Source organism: Phyllostomus hastatus, unplaced genomic scaffold (genome assembly GCF_019186645.2).
Source record: "Phyllostomus hastatus isolate PE091 unplaced genomic scaffold, TTU_PhHast_1.1 phas_contig_495, whole genome shotgun sequence".
In the NCBI taxonomy this organism is placed as follows: domain Eukaryota; kingdom Metazoa; phylum Chordata; class Mammalia; order Chiroptera; family Phyllostomidae; genus Phyllostomus; species Phyllostomus hastatus.
In genome coordinates this window covers 5,812,889-5,830,771 of record NW_025333895.1, presented here as the reverse complement: position 1 = coordinate 5,830,771, position 17,883 = coordinate 5,812,889, and the positions used below count along the sequence as shown (strand labels likewise).

The 17,883-nt window shown below is 60.5% G+C and overlaps 1 protein-coding gene across 1 annotated transcript in view; it reads right to left on the bottom strand.

Annotated features, from left to right (window-relative positions):
- Positions 1-1,703: 1,703 nt before the first annotated feature.
- NCS1 (neuronal calcium sensor 1) overlaps positions 1,704-17,883 on the bottom strand; it is a 45,203-nt gene continuing 29,023 nt past the window's right edge. The window contains exons 3-8 of the mRNA XM_045846418.1: positions 15,846-15,984; positions 14,424-14,502; positions 12,765-12,853; positions 12,353-12,430; positions 9,799-9,915; positions 1,704-5,249 (exon numbers count right to left, since the gene is read on the bottom strand). Of these exons, the coding sequence (XP_045702374.1) occupies positions 9,817-9,915; positions 12,353-12,430; positions 12,765-12,853; positions 14,424-14,502; positions 15,846-15,984 (484 nt within the window). The 3' untranslated portion in view covers positions 1,704-5,249; positions 9,799-9,816. The remainder of the gene's footprint in view (positions 5,250-9,798; positions 9,916-12,352; positions 12,431-12,764; positions 12,854-14,423; positions 14,503-15,845; positions 15,985-17,883) is intronic.

Here is a 17,883-nt window from a genome sequence, read left to right as displayed (position 1 = left end):
ACGCTGGCTGCTTGACCGCATCAACCTGTACGTTCACACGTCTCTCGAGAGCAGTAACATGTTTCTCACTGGCAGTCATGCACTCGAGGTGACATTGCCTTTATTGTTCTCTGACTGAACGCTTCCTGAGCAAGCTCCGGAAAGCGGGCACCACGCCTCCTCTGAGCCCCCCTCTCCGCAAACGGGCCCAGCACGTGGCAGGGCCCCCACGCATCGAGCTTGGTTACTTGCACTCGGTTACTTGCCTGGTGGGGAAAGAGGAAACCCCACCCAGGTTCCAGGTTCCAGGCCCTGGTTGGAGGGTGGGGGGAAGCATGGCAAAAGGCAGGCTCACAGCTGCCGAATCACGGGGTGCCACTCTGAGAGCTCCCGCCTCCCCTCCCGATGCACCCCTCCACGCGGTGACAAATTTCTGGGTCCTCGGTGCTTGGCCTATCACAGCAGCAAGTCACACGCAGGTGAGTGGATGACTAGCCTGACTCTGGCCAAATGGAGGCAGCACCCGTCTTTAGGACCCAGCGGGGTGTCCTGCAGTGCCTACAGCTCTCCAGGGGTCTACGGCGTGGGCCCCAGACAGTAGCATCTGCAACCCTGGAGGTGAGGCTGGCGACGTGGGTTTGACCAAGCTTCCGGGTGATGCCGGCACACGCGATTTCAGAACCACTGGGCTAGGCCAACTGTTTCCAACCACGTTAAACCTTTAGAAAAGCCCGTCCGAGGCCCTGGAGAGATGAAACAGGCAGGCACGGAGATGCTGGGCGGGACCCAGGGGTGCAGGGCTCACCCTGCTCCACTCCCGGCCTCCTGGAAACGCTCCTCGAAGTGTTCTGGTTGCACCATTACCCTGAAGGCTGCCCCTTTCTTTGCACGTTCCTTCTCTTGGGGAAACTGGGAGGACAACACCAAAAGCGAGGAGAGAAAGGGTGTCACAGGAGGAAGGAGAAACCTCAGACGAAGTGAAAAAGGACAGAAACAGACAAAGCAAAGGCCCACACAAGGGAGGCAAGGACAAGTCAAGAGGCGAGTTTAATTGGTGCGACGTAGACGACATACAGAGGAGCTCGGGGTGGCCTGGGCATGCGGCATGGCGCCTGTCCCCACCCCCACCCCATCCCCCACCCCACCCCACCCCATCCCCCACCCCGGCCCCTGGGCCTCACCCTGCCCCTCCCCCCAGAGACACACACCGGCAGACTCAGACAGGACAGTGCCCCAGAAGGAGGCTCAGAGGGGGCTGGGGAGGCAGACAGAAGACAAGCACAGACCGGAAGCACTGCCTTGTTCCCTCGTTTGGGTAAAAGCTGTCCAAATGCCATCCAAAGTCACCGGCTCCCAGTGGGGGCGCCATGAGGATGCAGACCCCCGTGCTGGCCTTTCAGCTCCGCAAGATGCTTTGGTGATTGCACTCACTTCCGCTCCCACAATGCCCCTGTGAGGTGGGCTGCACAGAAATCCGCTCTTCTGTCTGAGGGATGGGGAAACTGAGTCCCACAGAGCTGAAGCGACTCGCCCAGAGTCCCGGGGAAAGGCCCCGGTCACTGGGTCAGACTGGGAGCGTGTGGCCCCCCCTGGGGCTATGGGCCACACTGCAGAGACTTGCGGGAAATGCAGTGTCTGAGCCTGGGGCCAGGGGGCCACATTGGCCAGTCCTGAGGAGTAGACAGAGCCTACTAGATGCCAAGACAGAGATGGGACCAGCTGTTTATTCAACAAAAGCCTTTTATTCATTCAAAAATCAACCATTGGGTTTATTCTGCAGATATTTAAAAAAAAAATTGGGGGGGGCAAGGCTCCTTGTCAAAGTGCCCTTATGCTAATTCCCTTGTTATCCCTGGGCTCGCCTGGAAGAGGGGCACCTGGAGAACCCTGGGCGGGAGGCCCAGGGCTCAGGGGTGATCGCAGCCCCTTACTCACACCTGCCCACCATCTGCAGCCTCCCACCCCCTGGAATCACCTGTGTTTGGCCGATTGAAGCCCCTCAAATGCCTTTGCAGCTCACCGCCACCAGGGGGCGCGCCCGTATTCTCTTGGATCCCTTAGAAGGGGAAGCTGCGGTGGGAACAGGGAGGGTCCCCACCAGGGCACGGCCTTTCTCCAGGGAGAGGCTGCCTCTCCCAGGGAAACTCCATACTCCAATTTCTCCCCCCCCCAACACACAGAAAGAGACAATGTCCCAGAAAGCACAGGTGCGCCTGTCATCTAGGTCACTGGCTGTCAAAAGCATTTCAGGGAAAGAGAGGGACACAAATGTTTGCCTTGACCTTACCCTCAACCTTGCCTGGTTAAACACTGGGAACTTGTGACGTTCTCCATCAACACAGAGTGGGGGGCAGATGCTGCAAGGAAGGGGCTGGGCCAGCTGCCTGCGGCTGCACCCTGCATCCTGGGCCCCAGAACCTGGTCCCCTGCTGGCCTGGGGTCCCCAGAGAGCAGCATCTCACGGGGCTGGGCCTCGGGTAGAAAAGGGTGCTAGGGAGAGAGGCCCCCAGGCCGCTGTGGGTTCCAAGGTGCCACAGCTGAGAGGTGGTGACAGACCTGTCCCGGCCTGGCAAACTCAGGCACCAATGGCCAGTGTCCAGCACGCTGCCAGGAAGAAGGGTGGCCCTTTGGGCAGCTCTGAGCTGTCTCAGCATGTACCCAGGGCATGCCTGAGGCGTGGGTCCACAGTGCCACCGGCTAAGGCCAAAAGGCGTGCCCCAGGCTCCAAACCAAAAGGCCAAGCCACCACCCGCAAGGCCCTGCCTGCCGACGCTCTGTGGATGTCTGCCAGTCAGTCAACTGAGGCCTCGGCCTGAGGGGCCCACATGCTGAATTAACTGTGGAGGACGCTCAGCCACAGTCCTTCTCCCATGACGCCTCTCCCGGGACAGGCTGTCCATCAGCATCCCCTCTGCTGGACCCGAGCAGCAGCCAAGGCTCAGGCAGAGGCCAGAGAGCCACCTGACCCGGGAAGGGCCCCTCTCTCCTCCCGTCTGACCCCAAGTGGCCAAGTTTGTAGGGTCTCAGGTCAGAGCCAGGTGAAGGAACTGCACAACTTGGAGGTGAGTCCTGGGCCTCCTGGGCCAGTGGCCTGAGCAGAAAGGTGACCGCAGGGGCTGCGAAGAGCCCAGCCTTCAAAGTCACCTGTGAATGTGGACCTGCTGCTCCTGTCCCCACAGGATCTGGGGGGCTTAGGGTGGGGGCATCGTGCAGCCAAAGGGCCTGCACGTGCAAGAAGGGTGGGCGCTCGGGTTCGGGGTGCAGCCCCACCGGCAGAAACCTCTCTCAAAGGGCGTCCTCTGGGGAGGGTCCGTGGTCTGGGGGCTAATCAGCAGGAGAAGCTCCGGCCTCCTGGGAAAGTGCAAAGTGGAGACCAAGGGCAATTCAAAGTGGGAGCGAGGCCAGCGCCGCCAGCTCCGGGGCTGGGAGGCGCAGGGAGGCGACAGGCCGCTGGCTTTGCAGAGTCGCTGCAGGAATTCTAGACTCAGGCCCAAAATAGTCTGGGGGGCTGCTTGTCACCCCAGCCACCTCCTCTGGGTGAGGACCAGTTCTGGGCCAAAAAGACAGCCCGAGAGTCCAGGAGGGGCCAGGAAGCACTGCAGGGAGGGACACGGTGTGTCGTCTGACCCCACACACCACAACCAGCAGCTGCCATGTCCTCCAAGACGTGTGACAAGAGACAGAACAGTGACTCAGACGGTCCCCGTGTCTGCTGGGGTCTGGCACTCACAGCCACAGACCACCGAATCACCACGTGCAGGGAATTCAGACTTAGAATTTTATGATGTCAGAGTGGAGGGGGCATTCCACGTCAGTCAGCCAGGCCCCCCGGCTCTGCCACCGGGCAGCTGGGGCCCGGAGAGGGCAGGGGGCGGCCCACCAACTCAGAGCCACAGCCAGCCTCGGGCTCCCAGCCTGGGGTCCATGGCCGTCTGACTTCCCTGCTGGCAGTGCTGGGGCCGTCCTTTCTGGGGACAAAGCTAACACCCTTCCTATGAGCACAGGTGGGACACGGCCTGGAGGAGCGGCTGCCACCCGGACAGGATGACCGGCACCCTTCTCGCCCCCCTCCCAGCGTGCGGGCCAGGCAGACAAGCAGACAAGCAAGAAGGGAGGGGCTGACGATTTTCCAAACCCACCCGGTCTTCGCAAGCTCACTTCCTCCCTCCTCCCTCCGTACCCACCCCCTGCCTGGCTCCCGGCCCCAGGACGAGCCCCTCCATTCCCTGCGCTGCCACAAACACCAAAGCAGGAGCTGAGAGACGGGAAGATGTCCCCCGTGCATCCTCAGAAAAGATGTCGTAGACCCAGAAGAAGACCCAGGACAGGCAGGGCGTGGACAGGGAGCAGAGGAAAGGGGTGGAAGGAGGGGCATTCCAGGCTGGAGGGAACAGTGCATCAGCCAGTTAAGAAGCCCACCTTTCCCCTCTCCAAACATCAAGCACAGTATCTGGAGGAAAAAAAAAAAAGAAAGTTTTTGGCTTCTTGGCCGCTGCTGGCCACCGTCGTCCCAGGCACGGGGGCAGGCGGGTGAGTACCACCTACACAGACGGTGGACCACGCATCCCTGGAGCTTCGGACACAGAGGCAGCAGCAACAGTTAACGACCAATAAATAACAGGTATCAGTTACATATGTATATAAAAAAACAAAGCTCACTTTCCCCACAAAAAACACAATACTGTTATCAGAGAAAATCGTCATCATCATCACGATTGACCCTCCGGGACGGGCAGGTGGTCGGTGGCTCGAAGGCAGGTCGACATGTAACGTCCACCAGGCAGCCCCGGACACGCGAGCCCACCCGCAGCCAGGCCGTGACTTCCGTGGCCTCTCTGGTGGTGGAAGGACAAAGCAGAGTTCTCCGAGGTCCGCGAGGCCTTCTTCCCATCTGTCAGTCTGAATCTTCTAGAATAGAAGGACGTGGGTTTTTTTTTTCTCAATGTCTGTTTGAAATAAAAAAACAAAAGCACACGCGCGGGGGATCTGGGGGCCGGCTGCTGCCCACGAAGCAGCTGAGTCCTTGGTTTTGCAGAGGGCTGGAGCCTTTTCCGTTTCATGTTGTTTTCTGGACAAGCAGAGGTTGTTGGCAATCGGAGCCAGTGGCTTCAGGCGGCGGGTGGGTGCAGGGCGGGGGGGCGGAGGGGCCTCGCCGTCCGAGGCAGCCCGGCCGGGTGTGGGCGCGGAGAAAGGCTGGGTGGACACAGGAGGGCGGTGTCAGGGCCGAGGCGGCCTTGTGGCACGGGAGGACTCGGGCGGTTCCCAGGCATCTGGAAGACACAAGGAGGCGAGGCAGGCTCGGTGCGGGCTCACAGGGGCGTGCACAGAGCGGCGGAGAGCAGCGAGGGGGCGCACTGGCCTGAAGTCGGAGGTCCTAGCACTGCGCACACCCTCCAACCCACCCAGGTGGCGGCGCTGGGTATTTACCCTTCGGAAGCGCGTGCGCTGTTCCCTACGGTCTCGCCCGCAACAGCGAGATGAAAAGCGGGGAGCAAGCCCAGGGCACGGGGTGGGTAAAGGAGGACGTCGCCACGGGATGAAAACCAGTCTGCAGCCACTAAGAACAAGGTGTGGAATGGCCGAGAAGCACGTGGGAAGGTGTCCAACAGGACCGTCACGAGGAAATGCAAATCGAAACCGCAGGGAGACACTGCGTCCCGCCCACCAGGGGGCGCTGTCGCCAGAAACCGGAAAAACACTAGTGCGGACGGGGGTCGGGGCGGTCAGAGCCCTGCCCAGCGCTGCTGGGCGCGGGGAAGCTGCAGCCTCCGGGGAAGCCGGTTTGGCAGCCGCTCAGAAAGTTAAACAGAGCTACCGCACACCCAGCCACTCCACCCCGCGGCATCCACCCGAAGGAGTGGAAAATAGGGCCTCAGACGAATCCGTGCCACCCATCTTCCCAGCAGCGCTGTGCACAACGGCCGGAAGGCGGGAGCGACCCGCCCTCCCCCGAGGGTGCCCACCCGAGGGTGAAGGATGAAAACGCCGTGGCCCGTCCGCACACGCAATATCACTCAGCTGCAGAAACACATGAAACACCGGCACCCGCGCCCCGTGAAGAACCGCGAGAGCATCACGCTGAGTGAAAAGAGCTAGACGCAAGTGGGCTTTTTATATGAAATTTCCAGAAGAGGCAAATCTACAGAGACGGAAAACGGATCAGCATTGGCCAAGGGCCCAGGGGGCGGGGGGATGGGGAGAAAGGCGGGCGGGGGGGGGGGGCGTGGTGCTGCAGCGCTGCGAACATTCGAGAACGGGCCGGAGGCGGGGCTTGCACAGCTCTGAGAATGTGCTCAGTGCCCTCGGGTTGCTCTCTTTAGGAGGGTTAATTATGTTTTGAGGTTACTTCATTAGGATTAAAAGGCCGTGGTAGGATTATATAATTTCTGTAAACTGTTTATAACTTCTTTTAAAATTATTTTTATGTTTCTATTTTTATTTTTTAATTGTATTTTTTTCCATGACTAATTATCCCCCCCAACCCTCTTCCACCTCTACCCACGTCCCTCTAAAATGGTTACTGTTACATCACGGGAATTTTACATCAATAAATTAAGAAAAGGGAAGCAATGGGGGGGACAGTCTGTTAGCGTCTGCGCTACCCACAGACTCTTCCTGTAACCTGCTCCGCGTCCGCGTTAACCTTCCTGTCGCTGTCCCCTCCCCCACACTGGGCAGGTGTCGGCGTCTAACCCGGAGCGGGCCACTCTCCTGACTTACGGGAGCTGACCTGACAGCAGTCTCCGGGCCAGCCAGGAGCCATGCGCAGGTGGCCCTGGAGGAGTCAGAAGGCCCCGCAGGACCCAAGTTCCGGTGGCCACCTGGCTCAAGGGCAACAGGCGAGAGAGGACCAGAGCAGCTGCCCGGAGGGAGGACAGGGCGCCCCCAGGGAGCGTCCCAGGGCCTCGCAGGCCTCCAGCGCCCCCTGCCGACCCCCGGCGGCGTGGCTGAGTTTCCAGCCACATTCTTCACCGGCGCCGTGATCTGTGAGCCGGGGAGACGTGCTATTGCATGCCGCACGCAGGACGAAGCTCAGTGAATGCATTTAAATCCAGAATATAAATATATATTTTTAAACTTCACTGGCCACCTCTAAAGGATGTTAGAAATCCAACTCATTTGGAAAACTGGTAAAAGAGAAAGAATCAAGACTGCCTCCTGCCTTTCCGATGAAAAACTAGGACTCGGGCTTAGCAAACAGTTAATACGGGGAAGTTTGCCTTTGTAGGAGAGATGCTGCTGCTAGCAAGGACGAAGGGAAGGCTGCATAGGGCGCCGCCATTTTGAACCCCCTGTAAATGAATGAATGAATGAATGAATGGCAGAGAAGACCATCAGGGGTGCCGCCTGGTGGACACACACGACCCCACCCACGCAGTGTTCTCGCCACAAATGGATCACACTGAATGCCCAGTAGGTCTAACAGCCCATTTCCAGGAAGAACGGAGAACAGAGGGTTGGGTTAACACCACCACAGGGCGCAACCAGCAAAGCCCACACCGCAGAAGCTCGACAGAATGTGTCTCTGGGCAAAATAGCAAGAAAAAAAAAAGGAAGAGAGCATCTTATAGATGAAAATAAACATAGCAGGTGGACTTTATCCAGATGCTGATTCCAATAAACAAAGTGAAAAAAAAATGGGGAGGTAACAAGAAGCTGGAACACCCCAGCCCAAGACTGCCAAATGTTAAGGACTTAACATGGATTTTTTTTTTTGTATTATAGATTGTTTCAAGAACCGTTCCTTTAGAACACATTTGGAAATATTTATGTATGAAATAATATGGTGTCTCAAATTTGCTTCAAAATACCCAGCGTGGGGGTGTGTGTGTGGGAGGGCAGAGATGGTGCAAGATTTGGCTGTGAGTTGGTGATTCTGAAGCCGGGTGATGGGTACACGGCGTTACACTATTCTCCCTACCACTGTGCGTGAAAGCTTCCAGAACAAAGCAGCTCTTCCATCCGCCCCCAAATTTTCCACAACTGAAGGGTGCCACACCACAGGACCAGTTCAGTGATGGTGCAGCTCATTTCTAACGCAGCTGTGATATGCGCGGCTATTAAAAAGGAGAGTCTCAAACAACCTTTGCCCATGCGGAAGACACGTCTGATCTCAGCCCCCGAATAATTCAGTGAATTCTATAATGGTAATTTATCCAGGAATTATGAGACGTCGGGAATCTCGGAAGGCAAATAAATCACAAAGATGATAGAATGCAAATTAGATGTAATTACTATCTAGTAGGTTCTGGAAAAGCCTTCGGAGAAAGGAGGGGGGGGCGATGGGGAAGAGCTATAGAAAGCTGGGTCTTGTCACTCTGAAAAGCTTGTCATGGCCATGAAGTGACACCTTCTTGGTCGACCTGTTGCTGCTGAGGGCAAGACACACGTCTCCACAAATCGTGTGGACTCTAAAGTTTATACAGAAATGCAGATAGCCAAGAGCAGCCAAGGCGTTCTTGAAAGGAAGTGGTGGCCGTCACCTCCCAGATGAGGTTATAAAAAGACTGCGGCTTTCACCTTGGGTTCGCTCTCTCCCTCCCTCCCTCCCTCCTCCCTGGGAAGCTCACCCTGAGAAAGGCCACCAGCCAGGGTGTCGGGCCACCCTGTGCCGCAGTCCACAGGGCGGGGGACCGAGGCCGCCAAACCGAACGAGGGAGCGAGGGAGTGGGTCAGCCCGGCCCAGCCTTCAGGTCAAACTGCATCCCTGCCCACAGCTGATGATCAGCCCCGTGTACCTGAGAGTGGGCGGGGAGGGGGGTGTTCCTGGGGCAGGGGACTTTCAGTGCCAAATCTGGGACAGTCCTAGGCAAACTGGGCTGGTCGGTCACCCTGACAATGGCTTCACAGCACGCACATGCGAGACCCTGAACCACGGCTGACTTGAGGTTACACAGCGTGAGGTCACACAGGTAACTGAGCCGGCACTTCGCCAAAGGGGACGTCAAAATGGACAACGCCCCTATGACAGGTGCCCAACGTCCGTGCGCACCAGAGAAATGCAAATTAAAGTCACACCCACCAAAACGGCTAAAACGGAAGAGACACAGAACGCGCAGTGTCGGCGAGCAGGCGCAGTGACCAGAACACATGCTCACCGCGGGCGGGAGTGGGATACCGTCCGACCGCGCCGGGAAACTCTCCGCTCACGTCTACTCCAGCTCAGTGAACACACATCCCACGTCCTAGCACCTCTGCCCTCAGATCAATTCCGAGAGAGCGACCCGTGTGTCCACAGAAGGTGTGCCCAAGAGAGTTCACAGCGGGGCAGAACCTCCGGGGGGTCCTGCACTCCCCTCCCCCAGCCAACAGGGGGCACTGTAACAGGGAAAGACGGGGCGGAGGCAGGAGAGGACGAGGAAGAGAAGAGGAAGAAATGAGGAAGGCAGCTCTCCGCCAGCAGCAGAGGCCCCGCAGTGGGCGCACTGTCCTTCTGCGCCTGCTGCAGATCTGACTGCGAGGCACGAGAAACTGCATCTGAGCTACGGATCAAGAGGGCTGGGGCTCGCCTGGCCCCCCCGGAGAAGGGATGAGCCACGGCTGCTCTCCCCGGCCCGTCCTGGCTGAGACCTGATGGTCTGAGTGGGTTCAGCCTAGGGAAACTTCTCTTCCAGCAAAGCCTCAGGCCGAATCTGGGCACATCAAAGGGACAGAGCAGGGGGGCTCTGGCTGACCTGAAGGCCCTGCTTTCACCAGCTGTGCCCACCCCGGGCAGACCCCACGTTGGGCAGGTACTTATCTGTCGACCCTAGGTGTCCCGTGGTTGGGGTCCCTCCCCTCCCCTCTCCCGCTCCCGGCCCGGGGGACCCCTGGGCTCACCCCAGCTCTGGGCCTGGACTATACCAGCCCGTCGTAGAGGGACAGCGCCTGGACGATGGAGGGGTCTGCCTTGGAGCCCTCCTGGAACTCCTGCAGCGTCAGCTTCCCGTCGGCGTTCTGCAAGCAGAGAGAGGCGGCGTCAGGCAGAGGGACGCCCAGCTTCCCAGGACAGGCGTCTCCGGCCCGGACCCTGGCCCAGGGCTGGTCCCAAGGGGGCTCCCGAAGTCAGGTCCAGAGCAAGGTGGCACGCCTCACTAGGCCAGAAAAGTCAGGCGTCACACAGGCCAGGCACTTCCTGGCTGGATGACCTGGGCGAGTGACCCTCCCCCTCTGCGGGTCCATTTCCTGCTCTGGGGACCGGAGATGACCGCATGGCCTCCTTGGGGCATGGGGGTGGGCGCTGCATGAGCCTGAGCTGTGTAAAGTGCTTGGGAGGTGCCCCGCAACCCCGCCGTTGTCCTCGTCACCGCTGTGACTCCCTAAAGGGCAGTCGACCCCAATGCTCAGAGCCTCAGCATCTCGCTGGGTCACTCTCGGGGGGGCACTTCAACGGCTCCTGGAGCAGCCTGCCCCGACCCCGGAGACCCGGGAGGAAGCCGGCGGGGTTCATGCCAAGAGGCATTAGTGGGTCTCCTGGGGGAGGGGGTGGCCTGGGCCAGAGTCTCTTCCCTCGGGGCATCTCTCCAGGAGACCCACGAGAGTGGGGAAAAGGCCTCGGAGACCACCCGCCCCACCCCAGGGGGAAGCACGCCGAGTGGTGCCCCAGCACAGGTCACGCTCTCGGCTCGCCCACCGCGCGCCCATGTGCTGGGTGCGCCCGCTGATTTCCTGGGATCCTCATGCGTGCCCCAAGGAGAGGTGCTGCTCTGATCCCCATTTTACTGGTGAGGAAACTGAGGCTCAGCCGCCCACCCGGGGTCCCACGGCTAGCAACCAGGGCAGCCAGAGTGAACAGCCAATCGGGCTCCAGGGTGCGCTTGGTTTCCCGAAGTAAGGGGAGCATGAGTCAGGAGATTTAAGGAGCGTGGCGTGGGGCCTTGGCGTTAACCCACACGGAACCCTGGCTGGTGTGGCTCAGCGGATGGAGTGCCGCCAGCTGACCAAAAGGTGGCAGGTTCGATTCCTGGTCAGGGCACGCGCCTGGGTTGTGGCCCAGGTTCCCCAGAGACAACTGATCAATGTTTCTCTCATGCACTGGAGTTTCTTTCCCTCTCTATGTCCCTCCCTTCTCCTCGCTCTAAAGAGTAAATAAATAAAATCTTAAAAAAAATAGAATAAACCACATGGAACCACCTGTGGAAAAGAGGGTTTTCCTCTCTCCACACTCTGGACACGGCTTTCGAAGATGACCGAGCCAGAGACCCGGGCTGTAGTACGCCCCCGGACTCAGGCCCCTCCTCCTCCGTGGATGAAGGAAGGACCGGCCTCGGGCTCAGGCTTTTGCAGCCAGGCCCGCGTCCAGCCAGCACGCAGCCGCAATCACCGAAATAAGCCCCGTGTCGCTGCGATTTATTCTTTTATTTAAGGCCAGCTGCGCGGGGTTTCCTTACCACCCTGATATCAGAGTCCCACTTTAAAAAACGAATTAAAAAAAAAGTTTGATAGAAAGGATTTCTGAACCTGGGGCCTGTGGATAGAATTTGGCAGGTCCGTGACCTCAGATGGGAAAAATGAGGTGGTTCTGTTCATGGGCCCCCAAGTGAAATTCAGCCTGTCCTCCCTGAGGAACCTGGGCGATGGTCCCCAGCAGGACCGGCGGGACCTGGGACCTTGTCACCCGCGGAGACCACGGGCACTTTCGTAAGCCGTCCCGGCTGCTGCCGGCATCACATACGAGTATCGCCGCTCTGAAAACACGGGGTGGCTCGACCCAGGGCTCCAGCTCACCTTCATGTATTTGTGGATAGTTAATGTTTCCTTACTTACTGACTTCAGAGGGAGACAGGAAGTGGGGAGAGAGAGAGAGAGAGAGACATCGATTTGCTGTTCCACTCATCGATGCTCTCATTGGTTGATTCTTGTCTGTGCCCTGACCGGGGATGGAACCCTCAACCTCGGTGTAAGAGGAGGACACTCTGACCAACTGAGCTACCCGGCCAGGGCTACAGCTTGTTACTTAATGTGTTCATAAAGAGGCTCCTAGCCTTGGCTGGTGTAGCTCAGTAGATTGAGCGCGGGCTGCGAACCAAAATGTCGCAGGTTCGATTCCCAGTCAGGGCACATGCCTGGGTTGCAGGCCACGGCCCCCAGCAACCGCACATTGATGTTTCTCTCTCTCTCCCTCCCTTCCCTCTCTAAAAATAAATAAATAAAAATCTTTAAAAAAAAAGTGGTGAAGAATCTCAGTTGATAAAAGAAAAAGTGATGAGCGAACTTACTTAAAACCGGATGTTTGGCTGGTGTGGCTGCCGACCAGACCAGCGAGCGTCTCACCAGGCCATGACACCCGCCTGAGCCAGGCCCACAGGCTCGTCCCCACTCACACTGCGCGCTGGGACGCAGGGCCTGGCCTCCACCCCACCCCCACGTCAGGCCAGCCTCCCTACGGGCTCACCTTGTCCATCATGGCGAAGATCCGGTCCACCCTCTTCTCGGGGGTGTTCTCCTCCTCCGGGAGCTCCACCGTGTTCCCCTGCCGGGACGGATGCAGTGGGGGCTGGGCTTTGGGGTTGGGCCTCCGGACCTGGGCCGCTTCCAGATGAGGACCCTCCCCCCAGTGCCACCACCGTCTCTGCCGTTCGCTCTGGAACGCCCCACCCACCCACACAGCCCCGCTGTCACCAGCCCCCACCTCCCTCCCAACAAGGAGACGAGCAGGTGACCTGGGCGATGACCCTAGCCCAGCTGACTCCTGCCCCAGGCGGGAGCGCTGCTGTGCCGGGTGGCTCCTGCAGGCCGAGCCCAGCCACCGAGGGGCTGCCCCCCACCCCCCTGCCACCCAGCCGCCCCCGGACCAGTCCTCTCACCACCATCTGGTAAATGGCGTCCACAATGTCCAGCATCTCGTTCCTGGTGATGTAGCCGTCATTGTCCAAGTCATACAGCTTGAAGGCCCCTACGGTCAACCAGCCGGGGCGGAGTCACCCTGGGCCCAGGCGGGGGCGGGGCTCTGCTGCCCGCCTGCTGCCCTCCTGCTGCCCGCCTGCTGCCCGCGGCACCTCGACCTGGGACCCACGGCCCATCACTCATCCAGCCAACGCATATGAACATCGGGACAGACAGGGCCACACACACACACACACACACACGCACGCGCGTGGCCCCTTCAGCTGGGACTACGAGGAAAGAAGCTAAGAGTAAAAAGGAGGGGGCGCCCTGGCCACTGTGGCTCCGTGGGGTGCAGCATCACCCCCTAAACTGTAAGGTTTCGGGTTTGATTCCCAGTCAGGGCACACGCCTGGGTTTCGGGTTCGGTCCCTGTTCCGTGTACGTAGGAAAGGCAGCCAGTCGATGTTTCTCTCCCTCCCTTCCCCTCTCTCTAAGATGAATGGGCATGTCCTCGGGTGGCAATTAAAAAATAATAATAATAAAAATCTAAACATTAAACAAAGGAGGGGCCGTGGAGAGCTGGAGGCCTCCGAGGCTGGAGCTGGGAGGGAGGAGTTGGCCCTGGGTGTCCTGGTGCCGCCCCCCCCCACACCCCCCCGACCCCCACCCCGTGCCCCCAGCCTCGGCCCCGCCCCAGCCTCGGCCCTGCCACTTACCCCGTGTCCCCAGGGCCAACCTAGAGAATAATACACGCCCGGGGGACAGGGGAGCTTTTGCATGAACAAAATCCTTTTATTCGAAGAAGGAGAGGAAGAGGAAGAGAAAGAGAAAGGAGGAGGAAGAGGAGGAGGAGGAGGGGAGATAGAAACCACAGGGCTTCCTGGCCACTGACGCTGACCCCGCGCAGGGCGCTCGTCTGACCAGCCGCTCTCATCTGCTCTCCAGCCCCCCGCCCCTCGTCGTCGCCCCACCCCAGCGTGGGCCGCGTGCCCTCTGCACCCTCCTCTCTCCTTCCTCCTCTGGGCCCTGCCCATGCACTTGGGGGGCCCCCCACCACCTGGAGCCCCTCCCCCTCCCCCCCGCCAGCCCCCCCCTCACCCCGCTCGGCTCTGACTCACTGCGGGGCCGCCCCCCCTCCTGTCGACTCTCGCCTCCCTCTTCCTGTCTCGGTTTCATGGGATTTAAAACACTCACGTCCCCGTGCCAGACTGACAGCCGTGGGAGCAGGTGCCCATCTGGCTGACCCCCGACCCCCGGCCTCTGCCCGGCATGGACACGGGGCCCTTTGGTCGGAATGCGCTGGGTGAACGAGCGAATAAGAGAATAAACGAGGTTGGTCATTAGAACCTCGGCCTCCCGAGTGGGTCCGGCACTGGCCCTGGTCTTCAGCCCTGTGTCCGCCCCTGCCTGGGCATCCCCCAGGTCCCCGCCCCACCTGTCCACCCCACCTGTCCTCCCCACCTAAGTAAGCCACGCTCCTGCCGCAGGCCACCTGCAGGAACCGTCCTCTGACCTGGAAAGGCAGAACGTCTGGGCCACCCCCCAGCCCCGAACAGATGGCCTGGCCCAGCTCTCTGGCCTCCCCCCGGCCGGGCCCGCCTGGCGGCTGCCCCATAAAGCCCAGGGGACCAACTCACACCGCAGCTTCTCGTCCAGCGTCCCCCTCGAGGTCACCGACAGCGCCTGGATGAACTCCGAGAACTCGATCCGACCATCCTGGCAGGAGAGAAGGGGGTGAGGTGGCCTCCGTCAGCCGGGCCACCTGGTCAGGCCGGACCCTGGCAGGTGGCGGCAGTGGCAGCAGCAGGGACCAGACACCCTGGCAGACAGACCCACACGGGGAGGGCGGAGTGCAGGGACAGGAGACGGCACCAGGAAGCGGGGGAGGGGGGGCGTAGGATTAGAAATGGGACAGGTCGGGCAGCAGGGCCAGGGAGAAAGGGTCGCACTGTAGGGAGAACCCAAAGCCACATCTCACGGGAGAGCCAGGGGGCCACCAACACACGCCCCGTCTCTGGGGAGAGCCACCGGCGAGTCCCCTGTCCCCTGGTCTAGAACCACAGGCTCGGGGGCTCTCCTAGAGCACAGGGCTACAGACGGTTTAACCCCACCTAATGTGCTTCGCAAATGAGGAAACCGAGGCCCCAAGAGGGCAGAGCTCTCCCCAGGGCCAGGCAGCAGAGGCACCCCGAGTGCCCCAGAGCAGGGGGTGTGGCAGCAAGGCCTGGTGGACCCACCAGTGCCGTGCACACGCAGGTGCCGGGAAAGGCTGGCGTGGGCCCCGGTCCGGAGGACTGTGGACGCCTCGGGAGCGGACGTGCCGACTGCTGGCATGGCCATCACCGGGAGGGGACACACCACGTCACAGGCAGGCAAGCCTTGAAACCGTGATGCTCAGTGAGAGACGCCGGGCCCAAAACACCCCACACTGCCTGACTCTCAGGACCTCAGTTTCTCATCGGCCGATCGGGGGCATTAAAATGCCGTACCCCTTCCCCGCCAGGTTGTAAGTCCTCACTAAAAATAATCCTCACAAAGGGCTCAGCACACGGTAAATGCTCCGCAAATGTCTGCTCTGGTTATAAATCCTGTTGCTGACCCGGGAGGCATCTGTGTTTGGTGCTAGTAAGAAAGAATCAAGGTATTCATGTGTGTGCATGCGTGCACATGTGCACACGTGTACACATGGTATAGGCGTGCACACATATACTCTGCACGGTGTGTGCACATGTGTGTGGGCTTGTGTGTTGTCTATACGCACATGCATCTGTGTGCACTGCAGCACATGAGTGTTTGTGTGTGTGCATTTGCACGGTGGCGAGTGTGCATGTGTTTGGGTGGGCGTGCATGCATGTTTGTGCAGTGTGCATGTACTTGGGTCTCTGTGTGTGCAGCTGAGTGTGCACATGGCGTGCCCCTCCTCCCGGAGGGAACATCGGCAGGAAGGCGTGGGTGTGCAGACGCTGCCGGAGCCTCGGGAGCGAGCAGGCTGCCGCGGGGGGGGATGGGGGGGAAGGGGGGCGCTCCGCCGGCACAGGCCCCCTCCGGCCCCTGCTCACCTTGTTCTCGTCAAAGACGTTGAACACGAACGTGGCGAATTTGGTGGGGTCTCCAAACGGGAAGAACTGCTTGTAGATCTTCTGGAAGCCCGCCGCGTCCAGCTGCCCGCTGGGGCAGTCCTTGATGAAGCCTTTGTACCTGAGGCGGCAGAGACCCGGCGCGTGAGGGCGAAAGAAAGAGCGGCAGCGCCCGTCACCCGCCTGCCGGGCACTCCTGCCCCGGGCCCCGAGGGCTGTGGGCCCCCGTCCAAGGAGACGGTGACGCACGGGGTCCTGCACACAGACCTGGACGTCACGGGCACGGGCTCATCCCACCTCTGCCTCTCGCCAGCTGTGTGACCCGGGGCAGGTGACCGTACCTCTCTGAGCCTCATGTGTACGAGGGGTGACAGTGCCATGAAAATCAGCCCAGAGGGTGTGCACAGAGCAGGTGGCCGCTGAGCTCCACAGAGGGGGCCGAAACCAAGCCCACAACCACGTCCCTGAAGCCACGCTCTCGCACAAAGCAGTTCTGCCCTGGCCCCGCCCCCCCGTACTTTCTCCCCTGGGCCACCTCCCCCCCGGCCCCGGCCCACAGAGCCAGGGGGCTGGAGACGCGGGCAGTGGGGGGCGGACAGAGCCACCATATGGGGCCGGCAGCTGGCTCCTCCCACACGCCTGCACCCCGACATGCACCGCCCTGGCCTCTGCTCCCCAGCACTGTCTGGCTGACACTGGAGCGGCCGCGTGAGCTGGGAGGGAGCCTGGTGTGTCCCGAGCGGACTCGCCCACCGAGTATTCCCAGCGCTGAGCAGCCCAGAAACCCCCCCACAATGCCCAGGCGGTGGCCACAGGGCCTTGCAGCCCGAATCCCAGGTCTGCCTCGTGTGAGCTGTGCCACCTCGGGCAAGTGTCCTCACCCCTCTGAGCCCTCGTCTCCTCGTCCATAAACAGGGCCGGCTCTCATACCCTTCGGCACAATCGGGATGGCGCGTGCAGCACACCTGCCTTAAAGAACCATCAACATGGCCCTGGCTGGCGTAGCTCAGTGGATTGAGCGCGGGCTGCGAACCAAAGTGTCGCAGGTTCAGTTCCCAGTCAGGGCACATGCCTGGGTTGTGGGGGCCACATGAGAGGCAACCACACACTGATGTGTCTCTCTCTCTCTCTTTCTCCCTCCTTTCTCTCTCTAAAAATAAATAAATACATTCTTTAAAAAAAAAAACAAAAAACCATCCGCAGCAGGGTCTCTGGTTTTATGCACTTAAGGGACATGCGTCCCTCTCAGGGGGACCAGCTACCACCAGCTACGGCGATCGCCTCCCTGGGTGTCACCCTGTGCCAGCGACTCTGAGACCTGCGGTCTCCTAGAATAATGTCCTACCGGCCCGTGGGCCAGGGGCCCCGATGCAGCCCGCTGTGAGGACGAGGAAACCGAGGCTCAGAGGGGGCGAATATGAGGCCGCGCCGCCCAGACCGGGGCTGAGCGAGGGTCAAAGGTGACGAGCCAGATGCCCAGAGACACCGGATCGCTGAAGACCTCCACACCTGCCCACGGCTCTCTGCTGCCACCGAGCCCCGCGCGGAGGTCCCTCTCTCCCCTCTCACGAGCAAGGGGAGGGTCCTGGGGGCATTGCCCTTGAGGCTGCTGGCGGCACCATGACTGGGGTCCACAGACTGAGGAAGCTGTGGGGCAGCCACGGCCCCCCGGCCTATTTATTAGAGGACAATCTAGGGGCCTGGGGTGGGCACTGGTCACACAAGGGTCCGAAGGGGCATGCAGGGCACAGGAGGAGCCTCGGGACCGCAGCCCAAGCCACGGAGGTCAGATGTCGGGCTGACGCGTCAGCTGCTGCGCAGGGGTGAGGGGGGCTGGGGCGAGGGAGAGGCTGGGAGCAGAGCAGAGCTGGGGGCGGGGGGTGGGGCATCCTTCCCGGGGCCCAGCTGCAGCGGGCACAGCGCTGTCCCCACGGTGCCCAGGGCAACTGTGCGGTCGTGCAAGAGGCCGAGTCTGCCCGCCGGTCCTCCTGTGGGACCCCTCGAGGGGCCAGAGGCCCAG